Genomic DNA, 18366 nt, shown 5'->3' with positions numbered 1-18366 from the left:
CATGACCTGAGCCGAAGGCAGAGGCTTTAACCCACTGAGCCACCCAGGCGCCCCTTGTTTTTATTTTAATCACTTGGTGCTCATCATGTCAAATGCACTCCTTAATCCCCATTACCTGTTTCACCCATCCCCCTCACCTCCCCTTTAGGAACCATCAATTTGTCCTTAGAAGTTAAGATTCTGTTTCTTGCATTGACTTTCTCTTTTTCCCTTTGCTCATTTGTTTTGTTTCTTAAATTCCACATATGAGTGAAATCATATAGTATTTATCTTTCTCTGACTTATTTCACTTACCATTGTACTCTCTGGTTCCATTCGCGTTGTTGCAAATGGCAAGATTTCATTTTTTATGGCTGAGTAATATTCCATTGTATGTATATACCACGTCTTCTTTACCCATCCATCTATGAAGGGATACTTGTGCTGCTTCCATAATTTGACTATTGTAGATAATGCTGCTATAAACATCAGAGTGTATGTATCCCTTTGAATTGGTGCACTTGCTGGGTCATAGGGTAGTTCTATTTTTAACTTTTTGAGGAACCTCCTTTCTGTTTTCCAGAGTGGCTGCACCAGTTTGCATTCCTACCCACAGTGCAAGAGGGTTCCTCTTTTTCCACATCCTCACTAATACCTATCATTTCTTGTGTTTTTTATTTTAGCCATTCTTTTTTTTTGGGGGGATGGGGAGTGTGTGAGTATGGGGGGAAGCGCAGAGGGAGGAGAGAGAGAATCTTAGAGTTCATGCTCAAGGTGGCGCCTGACATGAGATTCAGTCTCACAACCCTGAGATCATGACATGAGCTGAAATCAAGAGTCAATAGCTTAACTGACTGAGCCACCCAGACACCACTGATTTTTAGCCATACTGACAATGTCTGTTCGTGTCTTCTCCTCATTTCTAAACTGGATTATTTTTGGTGGGGGGTGTTGAGTATAAGTTCTTTATATATTTTGGATAATTTTATCCATTATATCATTTGCGAATATCTTCTCCCATTCCACAGGTTGCCTTTTAGTTTTGTTAATTGTTTCCTTCCTCATGCAGAAGTTTTTTTTTTTTTTTTTAATGTAGTCCCAATAGTTAATTTTTGCTTTTGTTTCCCTTGCGTCAAGAGACATATCTAGAAAAAAGTTGCTGCAACCAATGTTAAAAAGTTACTGCCTTGGGGTGCCTGGGTGGCTCAGTGGGTTAAGCCTCTGCCTTCGGCTCAGGTCATGATCCCAGGGTCCTGGGATCAAGCCCCACATCGGGCTCTCTGCTCAGCAGGGAGCCTGCTTCCCCCTCTCTCTCTGCCTACTTGTGATCTCAATCTCTCTGTCAAATAAATAAATAAATAAATCTAAAAAAAAAAAAGTTACTGCCTTATTCTCCTCTAGGATTTTTATGGTTTCAAGTCTCACATTTAGATCTTTAATCCATTTTGGTTTTGTTTTTGTTTGTGGTGTAAGAAAGTGATCCAGTTTCATTCTTTTGCATGTAGCTGTCCCGTTTTCCCAACACCATTGGTTGAACAGACTGTCTTTTTCCATTGGATATTCTTGCCTGCTTTGTCAAAGATTGACCATATAGTTGTGGGTGTATCTGTGGGTTTTCTATCCTGTTCTATTGATCTGTGTGTCTATTTTTGTGCCAGTACAATATTGTTTTGATTACTACAGCTTTGTAATAAAACTCAAATTCTGGAATTGTGATGCCTCCTGCTTTCCTTTGCTTTTTCAAGATTGCTTTGGCTATTTGGAGTCTTTTATGGTTTCATACAAATTTTAGGATTGTTTGTTCTAGTTATGTGAAAAATGTTGTTGGCATTTTGATAGGGATTGCATTAAATATGTGGTTTGCTTTGGATAGTATAAACATTTTAACAGTATTTGTTCTTCCAGTCCGTGAGTATGAAATGTCTTTCCATGTCTTTGGGTTATCTTGAATTTTTTTTTTTTAACCAATGTTTTTATAGGTTTCAGAATATAAGGCTTTCATCTCTTTGGTTAAGTTTTTTCTTAGATATTTTATTGTTTTTGGTGTAATTGTAAATGGGATTGTTAATTTCACTTTCTGTCGCTTCATTATTAGTGTATGGAAATGCAATGGATTTCTTTTTTTTTTTACATTTTAGATTTTATTTATTTATTTGACACAGAGAGAGAGATCACAAGTAGGCAGAGAGGCAGGCAGAGAGAGAGAGAGAGAGGGAAGCAGGCTCCCCGCTGAGCAGAGAGCCTAATTCGGGGCTCGATCCCAAGGACCCTGAGATCATGACCCAAGCCAAAGGCAGCAGCTTAACCCACTGAGCCACCCAGGTGCCCCTATGGATTTCTTTACACTGGTTTTATATCCTTTGAGTTTACTGACTTTAGCAGTTCTAGCAGGGATTTTTTGGTGGAGTCTTTCAGGTTTTCTATATATTGTATCATGTCATCTGTAAATAGTGAAAGTTTTACTTCTTCCTTACGGATTTGGATGCTTTTTCTTTTTGTTGTCTGTTTATTTCTTTTTGTTGTCTGTTTGGCTAGGACTTCCAGGACTATGTTGAATATAAGGGGTGAGAGTGGACATGTTTGTCTGTTCCTGACCTTAGGGGAGAGACTCTCAGGTTTTCACCATTGAGAATGATATTAGCTGTGGGTTTTTCATATAAGGCCTTTATTATGTTGAGGTATGTCCCCTGTAAATATACTTTGTGGAGGGTTTTTATCATGAGTAAATGTTGTACTTTGTTAAATGATTTTTCTGTATCTATTGAAATGATCATATGGTTCTTATCATTTCTCTCATTGGTGTGATGCATCACGTTGATTGATTTGCAAATTTTGAAACACCCTTACCACCCAGGAATAAATCCTGCTTGATTGTGGTGAATGACTTTTTTAATGTATTGCTGGATTCGGTTTGCTATTATTTTGTTGAGGATTTTTGCTTTCTGTATTCATCAGCGATATTGGCCTGTAGTTCTCTTTTCCTGTGGTATCTTTATTTGGTTTTGGTATCACGGTAATGCTGGCCTGGGAATTGGGAAGTTTTCTTTTCTTTTCTATTCTTTGAAATAGTTTGAGAAAAATAAGTATTAACTCTTCTTTAAATGTCTGGTAGAATTTGCCTGTGAAGCAAATGGTCCTGGACTTTTGTTTGATGGGAGTTTGGTGATTACTGGCTCAGTTTCTTTGCTGATAAATCGTTTGTCTAAATTTTCTCTTTCTTCCTGATTCATTTTTAGTAGGTTATATGTTTCTAGGAATTTATCCATTTCTTCTAGGTTGTCCAATTTGTTGGCAAATAGTTTTCACAATATTCTCTTATACTTGTTTGTATTTCTGTGGTGTTGGTTATCACTTCCCCTCCCTTATATATGACTTTATTTAATTAGGTCCTTTCTCTCTCTTTTGTTAATAAGTCTGGCTAGGGGCTTATCAATTTTATTGATTATTTTTGAAAAACTGGTTTCATTGATCTTTTTTTTTTTTTTTTTTTTTTTAGTTTCTATATCATTTTTTTTTTCTGCTCTAATCTTTTATTATATCCTCCCTTCTGCTGGCTTTAGGTTTGGTTTGTTGTTCTTTTTCTAGCTCCTTTAGGTGTAAGGTTAGGTTGTTGAGATTTTTCTCACTTCTTGAGATTGGTCTGCATTGCTATAGACATAGCAGTCATTTTTGCTATGTCACAAAGGTTTGAACTTTGCGTTTTTGTTTTCATTTGTTTCCATGTATTTTTTAAATTTCTTCTTTAATTTCCCGGATGACTCATTCATTGTTCAGTGGCATGTTATTTATCCTCCATGTATTTGTAGTCTTTCTGGGTTTCTTCTTGTAATTGCCTTGTAGTTTCATAGCATTGTGGTCAGAAAAGATGCATGGTATGACTTCGATGTTCTTGAATTTTGTTGAGGCTTGTTTTGTGGCCTAATATGTGATCTATTCTGGAGAATGTTGTGCATGCACTTGAAAAAAATGTGTATTCTGCTGTTTTAAGATGGAATGTTCTTTTTTTTAAAAGATTTTATTTATCTATTTGAGATAGAGCACGAGTGGGGGCTAAGGGGCAGAGGGAGAGGGAGAAGCAGGCTTCCCACTGAGCAGGGAGCCCCATGTGGGGCTCAATCCCAGGACCCCACATCATGATCTGAACTGAAGGCAGACACTTAACTGACTGAGCTACCCAGTTGACCCTAGGATGGAATGTGCTGAACATATCTGTTGGACCCATCTGGTTCGGTGTGTCATTCAAAGTCATTGTTTCCTTGTTGATTTTCTGTTTAGCTGATCTCTACAGCAATGTAAGAGGAGGTATTAAAATTCCCTACTATTAATTCATTATTATCAATTAGTTCCTTTATGTTTGTTATTAACTATTTTATGTGTCTAGGTACTCCCGTGTTAGATGCATAAATATTTACAGCTGTTAAATCTTTTTGCAGGGCTGTCTGCTTTATGATTATATAGTGTCCTTTTTCTCTTATTACAGTCTTTGTTTTAAAGTCTATTTTATCTGATGTAGGTGTTGTTACTTCAGCTTTCTTTTGACATCCATTTGCATGATAGATATTTCTCCACCCCCTTACTTTCAATCTGCAGGTGTCTTTAGGTCTACATTGAGACTTTTTCATTGATGGTTTATTGCATTTTTATTACTTCTTTTGTGGTTGTTTCTGAAGATTTTCCCTGATTCTTGTCTTTCTCTTTTTCATGGTTTGATGATTTTCTTTAGTGATATATTTGGGTTTCTTTCTCTTTATTCTTTGCATATTTATTAATGGTTTTGATTTGTGGCTACCATTATGTTTGTATAACAGTTTATGTTAAGTTGATGGTTGCTTAAGTTTGAACCCATTCTTTACTCCCTACCCCTCCCCTCCATGCTTTAGTGTCCTATGGTGTCATATTTTACATCCTTTTATTTTATGAATCCCTTTGACTGATATTTACAGAAATGCTTATTTTTAATCCTTTGTGTTTTTTACTTTTCATACTCACTTGCGTTCTTTCCATTTGAAGAGTTCCCTTTAATATTTCTTGCAGGGCTTATTCAGTGGTCATGAAACTCCTTTAGTTTTTGTTTGAGAAACTCTATTTCTCCTTCTATGCTGAATGACAGCCTTGCTGGATAGAGTATTCTTGGCTGCAGATTTTTCCTTTTCAGCACTTTGAAGATATCTTGCTGGTCTCTTCTGGCCTGCAAAATTTCTGCTGAAAAATTTGCTGACAGCCTTATGGGGTTTCCCTTGTATGTAACTGTCTTCTTTTTCTCTTGGTGCTTTAAAGTTTTTTTCTTTATTACTACTTCTGCCATTTTAATTACTATGTGTCTTTGTATGGGCCTCCTTGGGTTGATTTTTGATTTTTTTGATTTTTTGCCTCCTGGATCTGGATATCTGTTTCCTTCTCCAGATTAGGGACATTTTCAGCTATTATTTCTTCAAATAAATTTTCTGACCCCCTTTCTCTCTCTTTTTCTGGGATCCCTATATTGCGAATGTTATTATGTGGTCACTGAGTTCTCAATTTGCATAACTTTTTTGGTCTCGTTTCCTCATCTTGGTTACTTTCCATTACTGTCTTTCAGGTCATTAATTCATTCCATTGCTTCATCTAGCTTTTTCTTAATTCCACCAAATGTATTTTAAATTTATTGTGTTCTTCATCTCTGATTGATTCTTTTTTATCTCTTTAAGGATCTCACTTATGTCCTCCACTATTTACTCAAATCCAGTGAGTATCTTTATGATCATTACTTTAAATTCTCTATCAGGCATATTACTTTTATTCATTTCACTTAGTTCTCTTGCTGTGGTTTGGTCCTATTCTTCCATTTGGACATATTTCTCTGTCTCCTTAATTTTTCTAACTCTCTATGTCTGTTTCTGTGTGTTAGGAAAGTCAACTACTTCTCCTGCTCTTGAAGGTAATGGCCTTATGAAAAAGAGGTCTTGTGGTGCCCCGCAGTGCAGTGTCTCCTGTTGCCCAGGACCTGTCACTTCCAGGGAATGTCTCCTGTGTGTGTTGCCTAGGTCTTGCTGTTGAGTCCTGCTCCCCCCTCCATTTTTCAGTCCAGTTGTCGGCAGAGCCTCCCCTTGCCTCTTATGGGCAATATTTTGTTCCCAGCAGGGGAGGGGTACATTTTAACTAGGTGTACACTGGCTGCTTGTGCAATGAGACCTGCCAACACAGCTGCTGCCACTTGAACTGAGGTCCAGCAAAATACCCAGGTCAGGAGATGAGGTGTTGGTGGGTTTGCGCCAGTTTTCTGGGAGAGGGGCCCTGCAGTGTGGGTACTGAGGCAAGCATGAGTGGGAAGGCAGATCTGCCAAAGTGCAGGGAGTGGGACAGAGGACTTGGTGTAAGCAAGTTAGATAGTGACTATCAGTGGTGCACTGGTTCCCACAGATGGCCTTATGTTTATGCTGGAGAGTAGGGGAAGGAAATTGTGTCTGCCAGCTCCTTTGTTTCTGGAGGTGTCTCCCAGTGATCCTGCCTCTTGGACATGCTTTGAGATGAGTAAATCACTCTGACTCTTATCTGCTTCCCCCTCCCCCAACCATGGCATTTTTTTAAACTGCTGCTTCTAGGCTGTATCTGCATGGGTTGTTTGTCGTGCTGTCTCTTTAAGGACAAGGACGCTTCTTCCTAATGCCTTCCAGGCTCTCCTAGGGCTAAGCCTGCTGATTTTTAAAATTCCAGGCTTTAAGTCCCACAGGTTGTAAGAACCTATGAAATTTGGCCCCTCTTCCTTTCAATGCCAAATGTTATGGGGATTTGTCTTCCCCTTGTGGGTTCCCCAGTGTTCAAGTCTGTTTTTTGCTCTTCTCTGTACCGCTGGCTCCTTCCCCACCACGGATGTTGTCCATCTTGCTCCCAAACTCTCTCTTTCTCCTTCCTACCTTCTTTGATGTGGTCTCTTCTCTACCTTTAGATTTGGAGTTTGTTCTGCCCATCTTCAGATCGTTTTCTGTGTTATTTACACTGAAGTGAGTGTTATCTAGTTGTACCCATGGGAGGAGGCACAGTTAGGGTCCTCCTACTTTGTCATCTTCCTAGCCTCCTCAAATATCTTTTCTACAAATTTCTTTTCTTCTTCTGGAACTCTGATGGTACAAATGTTAGGCCTTTTGTTATTGTCCCACAGGTCCCTGGGGCTCAATTTACTTTTAATTTTCAATGTTTTTTTCTCTGTGTGTTCAGATTGCATACTTTATTTTTTAAGAAAATATTTATTTGAGAGAGAGAGGAAGGGAAATGTGTGTGTGTTGGAGGCTGGGGATAGAAGAAGAGGGAGAGATAGTCTCTAGCAGACTCTGTGCTGAGCACAGAGCCTGATGTGGGCTCAATCTCATGACCCTGAGATCACGACCTGAGCTGAAACCAAGAGTCAGACACTTAACCAACTGTGCTACCCAGGCACCACTCATATTGCATATTTTATATTGATCTGTATTCAACTTCACTTATTCATTCCTCTGCCATCTCCATTTTGTTCTTTGGATCATTCAGGTGAATTTTTAAATTCAGGTATTATATTTTTCAGTTACAAAATTTCCCTTTGGTTCTTCATTATAGTTTCCATTTGCTGAGACTGGCTATATTCCATTTGTTTCAAGAATGTTCAGTTACTTATTGGAGAATGTTTATAATTGTCTTAAAGTTTTCATCAGATAATTCCAGTATTCAAGTCATCTCAGAGTTGGCTTCTGTTGGTTGTCTCTCCCCTTGATAACTGGTCAGCATTCCTGGTTCTTCATATGTCAAGTAATTTTGGGTTATATGTTAGACATTTTAAATATTAAAGTTGTGAGTCCCTGAGTCTTGTTTAAATCCTATGGAGAATGTTGGCTTTTTGTTTTATTAGATAATAACCTTAGTTAGGGTCAAGCTGTAATTTCCAATTTACCTTCTGTGGCTGTGTTTTTTTTAAATTATTTTTATTAACATATAATATATTATTTGCCCCAGGGGTACAGGTCTGTGAATCATCAGGCTTACACATTTCACAGCACTCACCATAGCACATACCCTCCCTAATGTCCATAACCCAACCCTACCCCCTCATATTCCTACCCTATATCCCTACCCCCTCACCCCCCAGCAGCCCTCAGTTTGTTTCATGAGATTAAGAGTCTCTTATGGTTTGTCTCCTTCCAAATCCCATCTTGTTTCATTTTTTTCATTCCCTACTCCCCACAACTCCCCACCCTGCCTCTCAAATTCCTCATATCAGAGAGATTGTATGATAATTGTCTTTCTCTGATTGGCTTAATTTGCTCAGCATAATACCCTCTAGTTCCATCCATGTTGTTGCAAATGGCAATATTTCATTTCTTTTGATGACTGCATAGTATTCCATTGTATATATATACCAATCTTCTTTATCCATTCATCTGTTGATGGACATCTAGGTTCTTTCCATAGTTTGGCTATTGTGGACATTGCTGCTATAAACGGGTGCACATGCCCCTTTGGATCACTACATTTGTATCTTTAGGGTAAATACCCAGCAGTGTGATTGCTGGGTCATAGGGTAGCTCTATTTTCAACTTTTTGAGCAACCTCCATGCTGTTTTCCAGAGTGGCTACAACAGCTTGCATTCCCACCAACAGTGTAGGAGGGTTCTCCTTTCTCCACATCCTCGCCAGCATCTGTCATTTCTTGACTTGTTAATTTTAGCCATTCTGACTGGTGTGAGGTGGTATCTCATTGTGGTTTTGATTTGTATTTCCCTGATGCCTAGTGATGTGGAGCACTTTTTCATGTGTCTGTTGGCCATCTGGGTGTCTTCTTTGCAGAAATGTCTGTTCATGTCCTCTGCCCATTTCTTGATTGGATTATTTGTTCTTTGGGTGTTGAGTGTAATAAATTCTTTATAGATCTTTATAGGTTTTGGATACTAGCCCTTTATCTGTTATGTCATTTGTGAATATCTTCTCCCATTCTGTCAGTTGTCCTTTGGTTTTGTTAACTGTTTCCTTTGCCGTGCAAAAGATTTTGATCTTGATGAAGTCCCAATAGTTCATTTTTGCCCTTGCTTCCCTTGTCTTTGGCGATGTTTCTAGGAAGAAGTTGCTGTGGTTGAGGTCAAAGAGGTTGCTGCCTGTGTTCTCCTCAAGGATTTTGATGGATTCCTGTCTCACATTGAGATCTTTCATCCATTTGACTCTGTCTTTGTGTGTGGTGTAAGGAAATGGTCCAGTTTCGTTTTTCAGCATGTGGCTGTCCAGTTTTCCCAACACCATTGTTGAAGAGACTGTCTTTTTTCCATTGGATGTTCTTTCCTGCTTTGTCAAAGATCAGTTGACCATAGAGTTGAGGGTCTATTTCTGGGCTCTCTATTCTGTTCCATTGATCTATGTGTTTGTTTTTGTGACAGTTCCATACTGTCTTGATTATTACAGCTTTGTAATAGAGCTTGAAGTCTGGAATTGTGATACCACCAACTTTGGCTTTCTTTTTCAACATTCCTCTGGCTATTTGGGGTCTTTTCAGGTTCCATACCAATTTTAGGATTATTTGTTCCATTTCTTTGAAAAAAATTGATGATATTTTGATAGGGATTGCATTAAATATGTAGATTGCTTTAGGTAACATAGAGATTTTCACAATATTTATTCTTCCAATCCATGAGCGTGGAGCGTTTTTCCATTTCTTTGTGTCTTCCTCCATTTCTTTTATGAGCACTTTATAGTTTTCTGAGTACAGATTCTTTGCCTCTTTGGTTAGGTTTATTCCTGGGTATGTTATGGTTTTGGGTGCAATTGTAAATGGGATCAACTCCTTAATTTATTTTTCTTCTATCTTGTTGCTGGTGTACAGAAATACAACTGATTTCTGTGCATTGATTTTATGGCGTGACATTTTACTGAATTCCTGTATGAATTCTAGCAGTTTTGGAGTGGAGTCTTTGGGGTTTTCCACATAAAGTATCATATCATCTGCAAAGAGTTAGAGTTTGACTTTGTCTTTGCTGATTTGGATGCCTTTTATTTCTTTTTGTTGTCTGATTGCTGAGGCTAGGACTTCTAGTACTATGTGGAATAGCAGTGGTGATAATGGATATCCCTGCTATGTTCTTGACCTTGGGGGAAAAGCTCTCAGTTTTTTCTCTGTTGAGAATGATAGCCATTGTGGATTTTTCATAGATGGCTTTGATGATATTGAGGTATGTACCCCCTATGCCTACACTGTGAAGAGTTTTGATCAAGAAAGGATGCTGTACTTTGTCAAATGCTTTTTCAGCATCTATTGAGAGGATCATATGGTCCTTGTTCTTTCTTTTATTAATGTATTTATCACATTGATTGATTTGCAGATGTTGAACCAAACTTGCAGCCCAGGAATAAATCCCACTTGGTTGTGGTGAATAATCCTTTTAATGTACTGTTGGATCCTATTGGCTAGGATTTTGGTGAGAATTTTCACATCTGTGTTCATCAAGGATATTGTTCTGTAATTCTCCTTTTGATGGGGTCTTTGTCTGGTTTTGGGATCAAGCTAATGCTGGCCTCATAAAATGAGTTTGGAAGTTTTCCTTCCATTTCTATTTTTGGAACAGTTTCAGGAGAGTAGGTATTAATTCTTCTTTAAACGTTTGGGGGGAATTCCCCTGGTAAGCCATATGGCCCTGGGCTCTTGTTTGTTGGGAGATTTTTGATGACTGCTTCAATCTCCTTACTGGTTATGGGTCTGTTCAGGTTTTCTATTTCTTTCTGGTTCAGTTTTGGTAGTTTATATGCTAAGAATGTATCCATTTCTTCCAGATTGTCAAATTTTCCAGCATATAGTTGCTCATAATATGTTCTTTAATTGTTTGTATTTCTTTGGTGTTGGTTGTGATCTCTCCTCTTTTATTCATGATTTTATTAATTTGCGTCCTTTCTCTTTTCTTTTTGATAGGTCTTTCAAAGAACCGCCTCCTAGTTTTGTTTGTGGCTGTGGTTTTAAGGCCAGTTCAGTTTTCAAAGATTTTGTAGTGATATTCAAGCCTGTCCTGCATGTGCAGTACTAAGGCACCAGTCAGGTCTGTGCCATGGTCTCTGTAGTTCAGTTCTCGAAACCCCTGGTATGCTGCTTAAGGCCAGATCCACACGTGCACAGTCGAGGGGTAAGCTCAAGTTTACACATAACTTTATGGAATCCCTTCCTTGACTTCCCCCCTTTTTACACTCCCCAGATCCTAAGGAGTCATTTTCCTGGTCTGTTGGCTTGAAAGGTGTACCTTTAGTATTTCCACTCTGACATGCCCTTCCTGGGACTTAGTCTGCCTCTGAGGACAGATGGTGGGAAGATATGTAGAGTAAAAACAATATTGAGGGTTTACCACATACTTTTTGTATCACAATTCCTCTGGTTGAAAAGGATTTCCCTGTCTCAGATTTTTAGGTGCCTGCCCAGCTGCTGCCACCATCAGATTGTAGCTTTGGAGCTTGAACTTGCATGAGGACAGGGCCAAGAGAGAAAAACAACAGTGGATCCCTCCAAACTCCCGCTCTTTGTATCCTATGGGGGTCCTTCCTCCCACTCCTTAGAACAGAAAGAGAGGGCTTCTCTTAGAGCTCTGTCTGTGTCTGGTGCACAATTCTGGGATTCAGGCTTCCTTTTGAGTCCAGTCTGCGACATACAAGAGGAAAATAAACCCAGTAAACTCATAGCTGTGTTGGTTGTACTTTGAGTTTGGTTTCCATTCCCAATTTCCCATTACCTTTTACTTTTCAGAGGCCTCTGACAGCTGCTCTATGCATTCTGTTTATGGTTTCTGGATACATTCACTAGGAGATGGAGGGTGGGGTGTGCTTACTTCACTTAACCAAATTTTAAAGTTCATCTTCTAATATTTTTATTTTTTTCTCTTTCATTATTTTATATATGTTCTTTTTAATATACTGTATACAAGTCCTTCATTTTATATATATATATATAGGTATACACTATCTATATCTATACCTATACCTATATCTATATCTATATATAGACATATAGACATGTATTATACATGTTTTATGCCAGTCTAGGGCTTAACTTTATTTGATAAAGTCCATGTTATCAACTTTGGCTGTTATAATTAGTGTTTTTTTGTGTCTTGTCAAAGAAATCTTTTCCCACATGGATGAAGATTCTCTTCTATGTCTTCTTCTAGAAGATGTATATGGTCTATGATTCATCTAGAATTGCATTTTCCTATCCATGAAGATTGTATATTTCTCTATTTAGATTTTCTTTAATTTCTCTCTGCACTATTTTGTTCTTTTCAGTGTACAGGTCTTACACATTTTTCATTGCATTTCTTTCAAGCATTTTATGTTTCTATGCTATTGTAGGTGATATTTTAAAATTATTCATTGTTAGAAAATAGAAATAAAATAGATTTGACCTTATTATATTCCTTTTTATATACCTAACCAAACAAATATATTTAGTTTATGTTTCTGGTCACTCTAATATCTTATGGCTTTGTGCAACCAATTTTGCTAGAAGTACCTTTTACTTAGGAATTTTGTAATTTTTACTGTGGTTTCACATTTAATTGAACTTTCTCCATGAGGATTCTTTGAAGCCTAGGTTGAAAGTGGATTTCTGTAGAAGGTTTTTTGAGAACTTCTACGAGGTACCTGGGAGCATACCAACCCAGGATTATTTAAAGGTTTCGGTGTAGGGGCGCCTGGGTGGCTCAGTGGGTTAAGCCGCTGCCTTCAGCTCGGGTCATGATCTCAGGGTCCTGGGATCGAGCCCCACATCGGGCTCTCTGCTTGACGGGGAGCCTGCTTCCCTCTCTCTCTCTGTCTCTGCCTGCCTCTCTGTCTACTTGTGATCTCTCTCTGTCAAATAAATAAATAAAATCTTAAAAAAAAAATAAAGGTTTCGGTGTAAAATAAATAGTACAGTTGGAGTATGAATTCAGATCACAAACTTTCATAAGGGTTAACTTTTGATTAAAAAAGTCTTAGCGTCAAGGTTAAAATATGCAAGATACCCTGTTTTCTGTCATTCCTTTCCATCTTATTTTCCATGCCCTCTTAAACCCCACACCTCTGAGCCCTTCTTCACCTTGTGGTAACTTTCTGCTTGGATACCTGTTAATATGCCAAAGGTGAGCCCATACCAACCCTCCAAGATGTCTAGGAAATACAGATTACCTTTTCTAAAAACCACTTATCTCCACCTTTTCTGCACCTAGCCTTGGGCTTGGAAGTAAAAATATAACTGTACAAAATGCACATGTCCTGTCTTCATGGCACTCAGTTTGGGAGGAGGAAATAGTGACTTAATACTTATTAAGCCCTGTCTTGTGTCAGCCACCATCTTGGTGCTTTCATGTATGTCACTTAATCCTGGGGATGACCTTGGAGAGCTGGCTCTTTCCTTGGTATTTTGTGGATGGGGAAATCCAGGCCACAGGGACTGCAGGGGGCCAATGTGGCTCTAGGATTTGAGCCCCCTGTGGGAGCCTGCCTTTAAAGGGGAGGTAGAGTGACTGCCACTACAGCCTAGTGATCTGTTGTCACCTCATTCTCTCCTAGAGGCTGTGCATCCCTGTGTACTGCAAGTACCAGTTCTTTAAGACTCCGGTTCACAGAACGGAGGGGCGGCCCCATGGAATCCACATCCATTTCCAGGACATCAATGTCATCTTTCTTGGGGCAATGCAGCCCAGTGACCTGAGGGAATACCTGGAGGGGCCTCCCATGGTGGTGCAAGTTCATGACAGGGACCGCAAGTTAGAGGAGTATTCCCGGAAGCCCACCCTGTTTGGGGATGACCCCTTGGATGCATACCTCAACCTCCAGTCCCTCATCTCTCCAGAAGAGACAGAGAGCAACCCCTTTGAATCCCATAACAAGATATGGGACCCTTATGGGGTTGCCCAGGTCAGTTTTGCTGACCTTCTCCTCGGCCAGAAGTACTTGAACTTGGTTGTCCCCATCCACAGCTGTGAACCCAAGCCCAAACACCGTGGCCAGGATGGCAAGAGCAGGAAGGTTGTGGGGTTTCGGGTCCCCACAGATGGCTTCCAGCGCAATCCAATGCCCATGGGTAACTACCTTGAGGCCAACTCTCTGCTCAAGATGCAGGTGGACATCGCTGTGCCGCTGCAGGCCAGGGCTGAAGCCCCTGACCCAGAGCTTTCAGGTACCCAGTTTGGCCGCATCATTTTCGTGTTTGACTCTAAGAAGATCTCCCTCCTCTACGGCCTGCTGCAGGACATCACCATGATCAATGCCAAGGCCCTTGATCTGGAGGCCCACCCTATCAGGAACATCCAGCAAATCCTTTCAGCCTTTAAGATGCGGGTGAAGATCCAGGAAAGGCAGGACCTGGATGTGCTCACTGGCTTCCACCTGCTGGATGGGAAACTCCACCTTCTCATTCTGGAGGGCTTGGCTGACCAAGGCTTGAAGCAGCTATGGGACAGCCATCAAAGCCGGTAGGTGGGTGTTTTTTTGGTGTTTGTGTTTCATGTAAAAGTCATGATGTTTGGATGCTGAGTGAGTGGAGTGGGGAAATCTTTTTATTTTTTTTGGTAGGGGGATATCTTTTGAAGCCAGGCTCAGGTTTAGTGTCCTCATCTGTAAGAAGGATATGTTGATTCAGTTCCTTTTGGGGTTTATTATAGAACACTTCACAGGACTCCATTATTGACCTTGCTCACAGGCGGAATTTCTTGCCTTTGGATGAAGGGAAGACTTTAGGACCACGCAGCAGAAAGGGTGGTTCAGGAAAATGGGCCCTCCCTTCAGACTTCTGAGGGGCCTACTTGGCTAATAAGGAGAAGAAAATTCTGTATGGCCCTAAGATGGACACCACAGAGAAGTAGATTTCCACTCAGTCTAAGGAAGACCTATCTGACTATTTTGAGGCTGGAGAAGCTGCCTAGGCTGCAGAAAGTTCTCCTTCCCTGATGACCTTTAGGAATACCTAATTACTCCTCAGTGGAAATATTGTAGAGGCAATCGAACTTTTAGATTCTGGGCTGGAGCAGGTGGCCCCTTATGGTCCTTCAGTTCTTCAGTTTTGTCTTCATGACAATTCTCTTTTCCTTTTGTTATTTGCAAGTATCCTAGTTTGGGCTTAAAGGGCCTCTTTTCTTTATTTTTATTTTTTAGATTTTATTTATTCAAGAGAGAGAGAGAGAGAATGAGCTGGGTGGGGGAGGAGCAGAGGGAGAGGGAGAAACAGACTCCTTGCTGAGCCCCAACATGGGGCTCAGTCCCAGGACCCTGAGATCATGACCTGAGCTGGTCGGACACTTAGCCCACTGAACAACCCAGGCGCCCCAGTACCTCCCTTTTTGAGTTTGGAAACTACCCCTCTCTGTCTTCGGAGTTCAGATGCCCTAGAACCTAGACGCTGACAACAGCAAGTAGTTCTGAGGTTGAGTTGTATTCATCCAGGACAGGAGAGCAGCCCTGTGAGGCCCTGTCTTGATGTGTTGGTAAGCCAAGAGGCGCTGTGGAGGAGCTGGCATTGTGTCTAGTTATCCACCCAAGAGAACTGAAAACAGGTCCACACAAAAAACTTGTATGTGGATGTTCATGGCAGCATTATTTATAATAGTCAAAAAAGTGGAAGCGGGCACCTGGGTGGCTCAGTGGGTTAAAGCGTCTGCCTTTAGCTCAGGTTGTGATCTCCAGGTCCTGGGATCGAGCCCCGCATTGGGTTCTCTGCTCAGCAGGGAGCCTGCTTCCCCCTCTCTCTCTGCCTGCCTCTCTGCCTACTTGTGATCTCTGTCTGTCAAATGAATAAATAAAATCTTTAAAAAAAAAGTGGAAACAACTCAAATATCCCTCAACCAATGAACAAAATGTGATATATCCATAAAACAGAATAATATTCAGCCACAAAAAAGGAATGAAGTACTGATATACACACTTCAACATGGATGAACCTTGAAAACGTACTGAGTAAAAGAAGCCAGTAAAAGGCCATCTGTTGTATGATTCTGTTAATGTGTGATTTAGGGATAGGGCTTTGGTCTTGTCATGTCAGTTGATCTGGAGACTGAGATTGCCATGTGAGCAATCAAGCAAGTAATCAATCATGCCTCTGTAATGGAGCCCAAATAAGAACTCTACATACCAAGGCTCAGGGGAACTTCTATGTGCGTATTGTCCCTCAGCAATGTCATAAGGGCAACACATCCTGATTCCATGAGGAAAGAGCAGTGGGAACGTGGTGTTTAGAACCATTCTAAACTCTGCCCTATGTGTCTCTTCCTCTGGCTGATTTTTTTTTTCCCCCCTCTGGCTGATTTTAATCTGCATCCTTTCCCTGTAATAAGCTGTGAGTGTGAGTGTAACAGCTTTCAGTAAATTCCGTGAGTTCTTGTAGCAAATTGTTGAGCCTGAGGGTGGTATTAGGAGCCCCTTGAACTGGGGCTCCTGGGTGGCTCAGTGGGTTAAGGCCTCTGCCTTTGGCTCAGGTCATGATCCCAGGGTCCTGCGATCGAGCCCCTCATCTGGGTCTCTACTCAGTGGGGAGCCTGCTTCCCCCCCCTCTCTCTGCCTACCTCTCTGCCTATTTGTGACCTCTGTCTGCCAAATAAATAAATAAAATCTTAAAAAAAAAAAAAGGAACACCTTGAACTTCAGTTGGTATCAGAAGTCAGGGCAGTTTGAGAAACTATGACCTCAGACTTTGCAGTTTGGCTAAGTCGGGGATATGGTATGTATCTCAATGAACAGTTTTGTCCCAGTAGAAGAAAAATATAAAATATGCTCATGGACCCCAGTTCAGTGAAGCTACAAATAAAAGATCATTAACCAAGAAAAAAACTCACATGCTTGGAAATTAACAAATACTTCCAAATAACCAAAAGAGAAACAAATAGAAATTAGACATTATTGAATTGATCAATAATGAAAATAGTATAGTATCTAAATTTGTGGGGTGATGTTAGTGTTAGAGGAAACTTTATAGACTCAAATGCTTATATTAGAAAAGAAGAAAGGCTGAAAATTAATGATAGATGTTGCAGTAATTTAAATAAGTGTTTTAAACCGTGTCAAAAAATTTAAATTAATGTATAAAAAATTGCAAAGATAATATAAAAAGTATTTTCAGATAAGATAGTTTAATGAGGTTTCTGGATACAAACATTAATATAAAAATCTATTGAATTTCTGAATACCATCTATATACAAAAATCATTTAAAAAGTGAATGCTTTTAAAGTATTATAAAAATATGAAATTCACATGAATAAATTCAACAAAAAGGAGTAGAACATCTCTATCATGAATATTATAGGATTTTTAGAAACATTAAAGAAGACCTAAACAAGTGAAGAGACTACCATGTTCATGGATTGGAACACTCAGTATTATAGAGGTGTCAGTTATCTACAAGCCAGATGTATAAATTCAAAGCGATCCCAATTTTAAAAGTATGGAGCTTGAGAACCTGATTTAAAAATTTACATCATCGTGTGTATAAGAACAAGAACAAGATGGGAGAACTTGTTCTACTAAATATCAAGCCTCCTTATAAAACCATAGTGATTAAGAGAGTTTATTGGAACAGCGATAGACAAGCAAACATATGAAATATAATAGAAAATCCAAATACAGACCTCCGTGCCAGCAGCATAAGATGTGCGGCACTGGAAGATCAGCAGCAAATGGCTATATTAAAACCATTGAATTGTACACACGAAAAGGGTGATTTAGATAATGTGATACCACTTCACACTGGCCAGTTTGGCTGGAATTAAACATGTCCGATAATAGCAAGTGTTGACAAGGATGTGGAGAGCTCAGAATTGTCATTCTCTGCTGGTAATGAATTAGACGGTAGAGTCACTTTGGAAAACAGTCTGGCAGTTCCTCAAATGGCTAAAAAGAAATACTGTACGACCCAGCTGTCACCCTCCTAGGTAAATGCCCAAGATAAATGAGAACACATGTCCACGCTGGACAGTATATAACTGTTTATAAGAGCACTATGATAGCCATTAGGTGGAAACAACCCAAATGTTTATTAATTGATGAATGGCTAAACAAAATGTGACATATAAATACAATGAGCTGTTATTTGGACATAAAAGGAATGAAATACTGACTCACACTATAGTAAGTGAAGTGAAAAGAGACAGTCACGAAAGGCCACATATTGGATGAGTCCTTTATATGAAATGTCAAAAATAAGCAAACCTATAGAGACAGAGGATTAGTGAATACTTAGGGTTGTGGGTCAAGGGATGAGAGTATAGATGGGGGTATAGATGGGTACAGGTTTCTTTTTTAGGTGATAAGAAAGCTTGAAAATTGTGATGATGATTGCGTGTATCTATGAATAGACTAAAAATGATTGAATTATACACATTTTACACATTATGACATCTGAATTAAATCTCATTTGAGGGGCGCCTGGGTGGCTCAGTGGGTTAAAGCC

The 18366-nt window shown here is 39.7% G+C and overlaps 1 protein-coding gene across 1 annotated transcript in view; it reads left to right on the top strand.

Moving 5' to 3' along the window:
* Nucleotides 1–18366, top strand: part of LOC111159026 (KIAA1257 ortholog) — an 88420-nt gene that overhangs the window by 42066 nt on the left and 27988 nt on the right. Inside the window, exon 11 of the mRNA XM_022521383.1 lies at nt 13498–14402. Within this exon, the coding sequence (XP_022377091.1) occupies nt 13498–14402 (905 nt within the window). The remainder of the gene's footprint in view (nt 1–13497; nt 14403–18366) is intronic.

The sequence above is a fragment of the Enhydra lutris genome, unplaced genomic scaffold (assembly GCF_002288905.1).
Source record: "Enhydra lutris kenyoni isolate GAN:26980312 unplaced genomic scaffold, ASM228890v2 scaffoldscaffold66, whole genome shotgun sequence".
Taxonomy (NCBI): Eukaryota; Metazoa; Chordata; class Mammalia; order Carnivora; family Mustelidae; genus Enhydra; species Enhydra lutris.
Note: the sequence above shows the minus strand (reverse complement) of the source record. Positions and strands in the feature narration are given on the sequence as shown.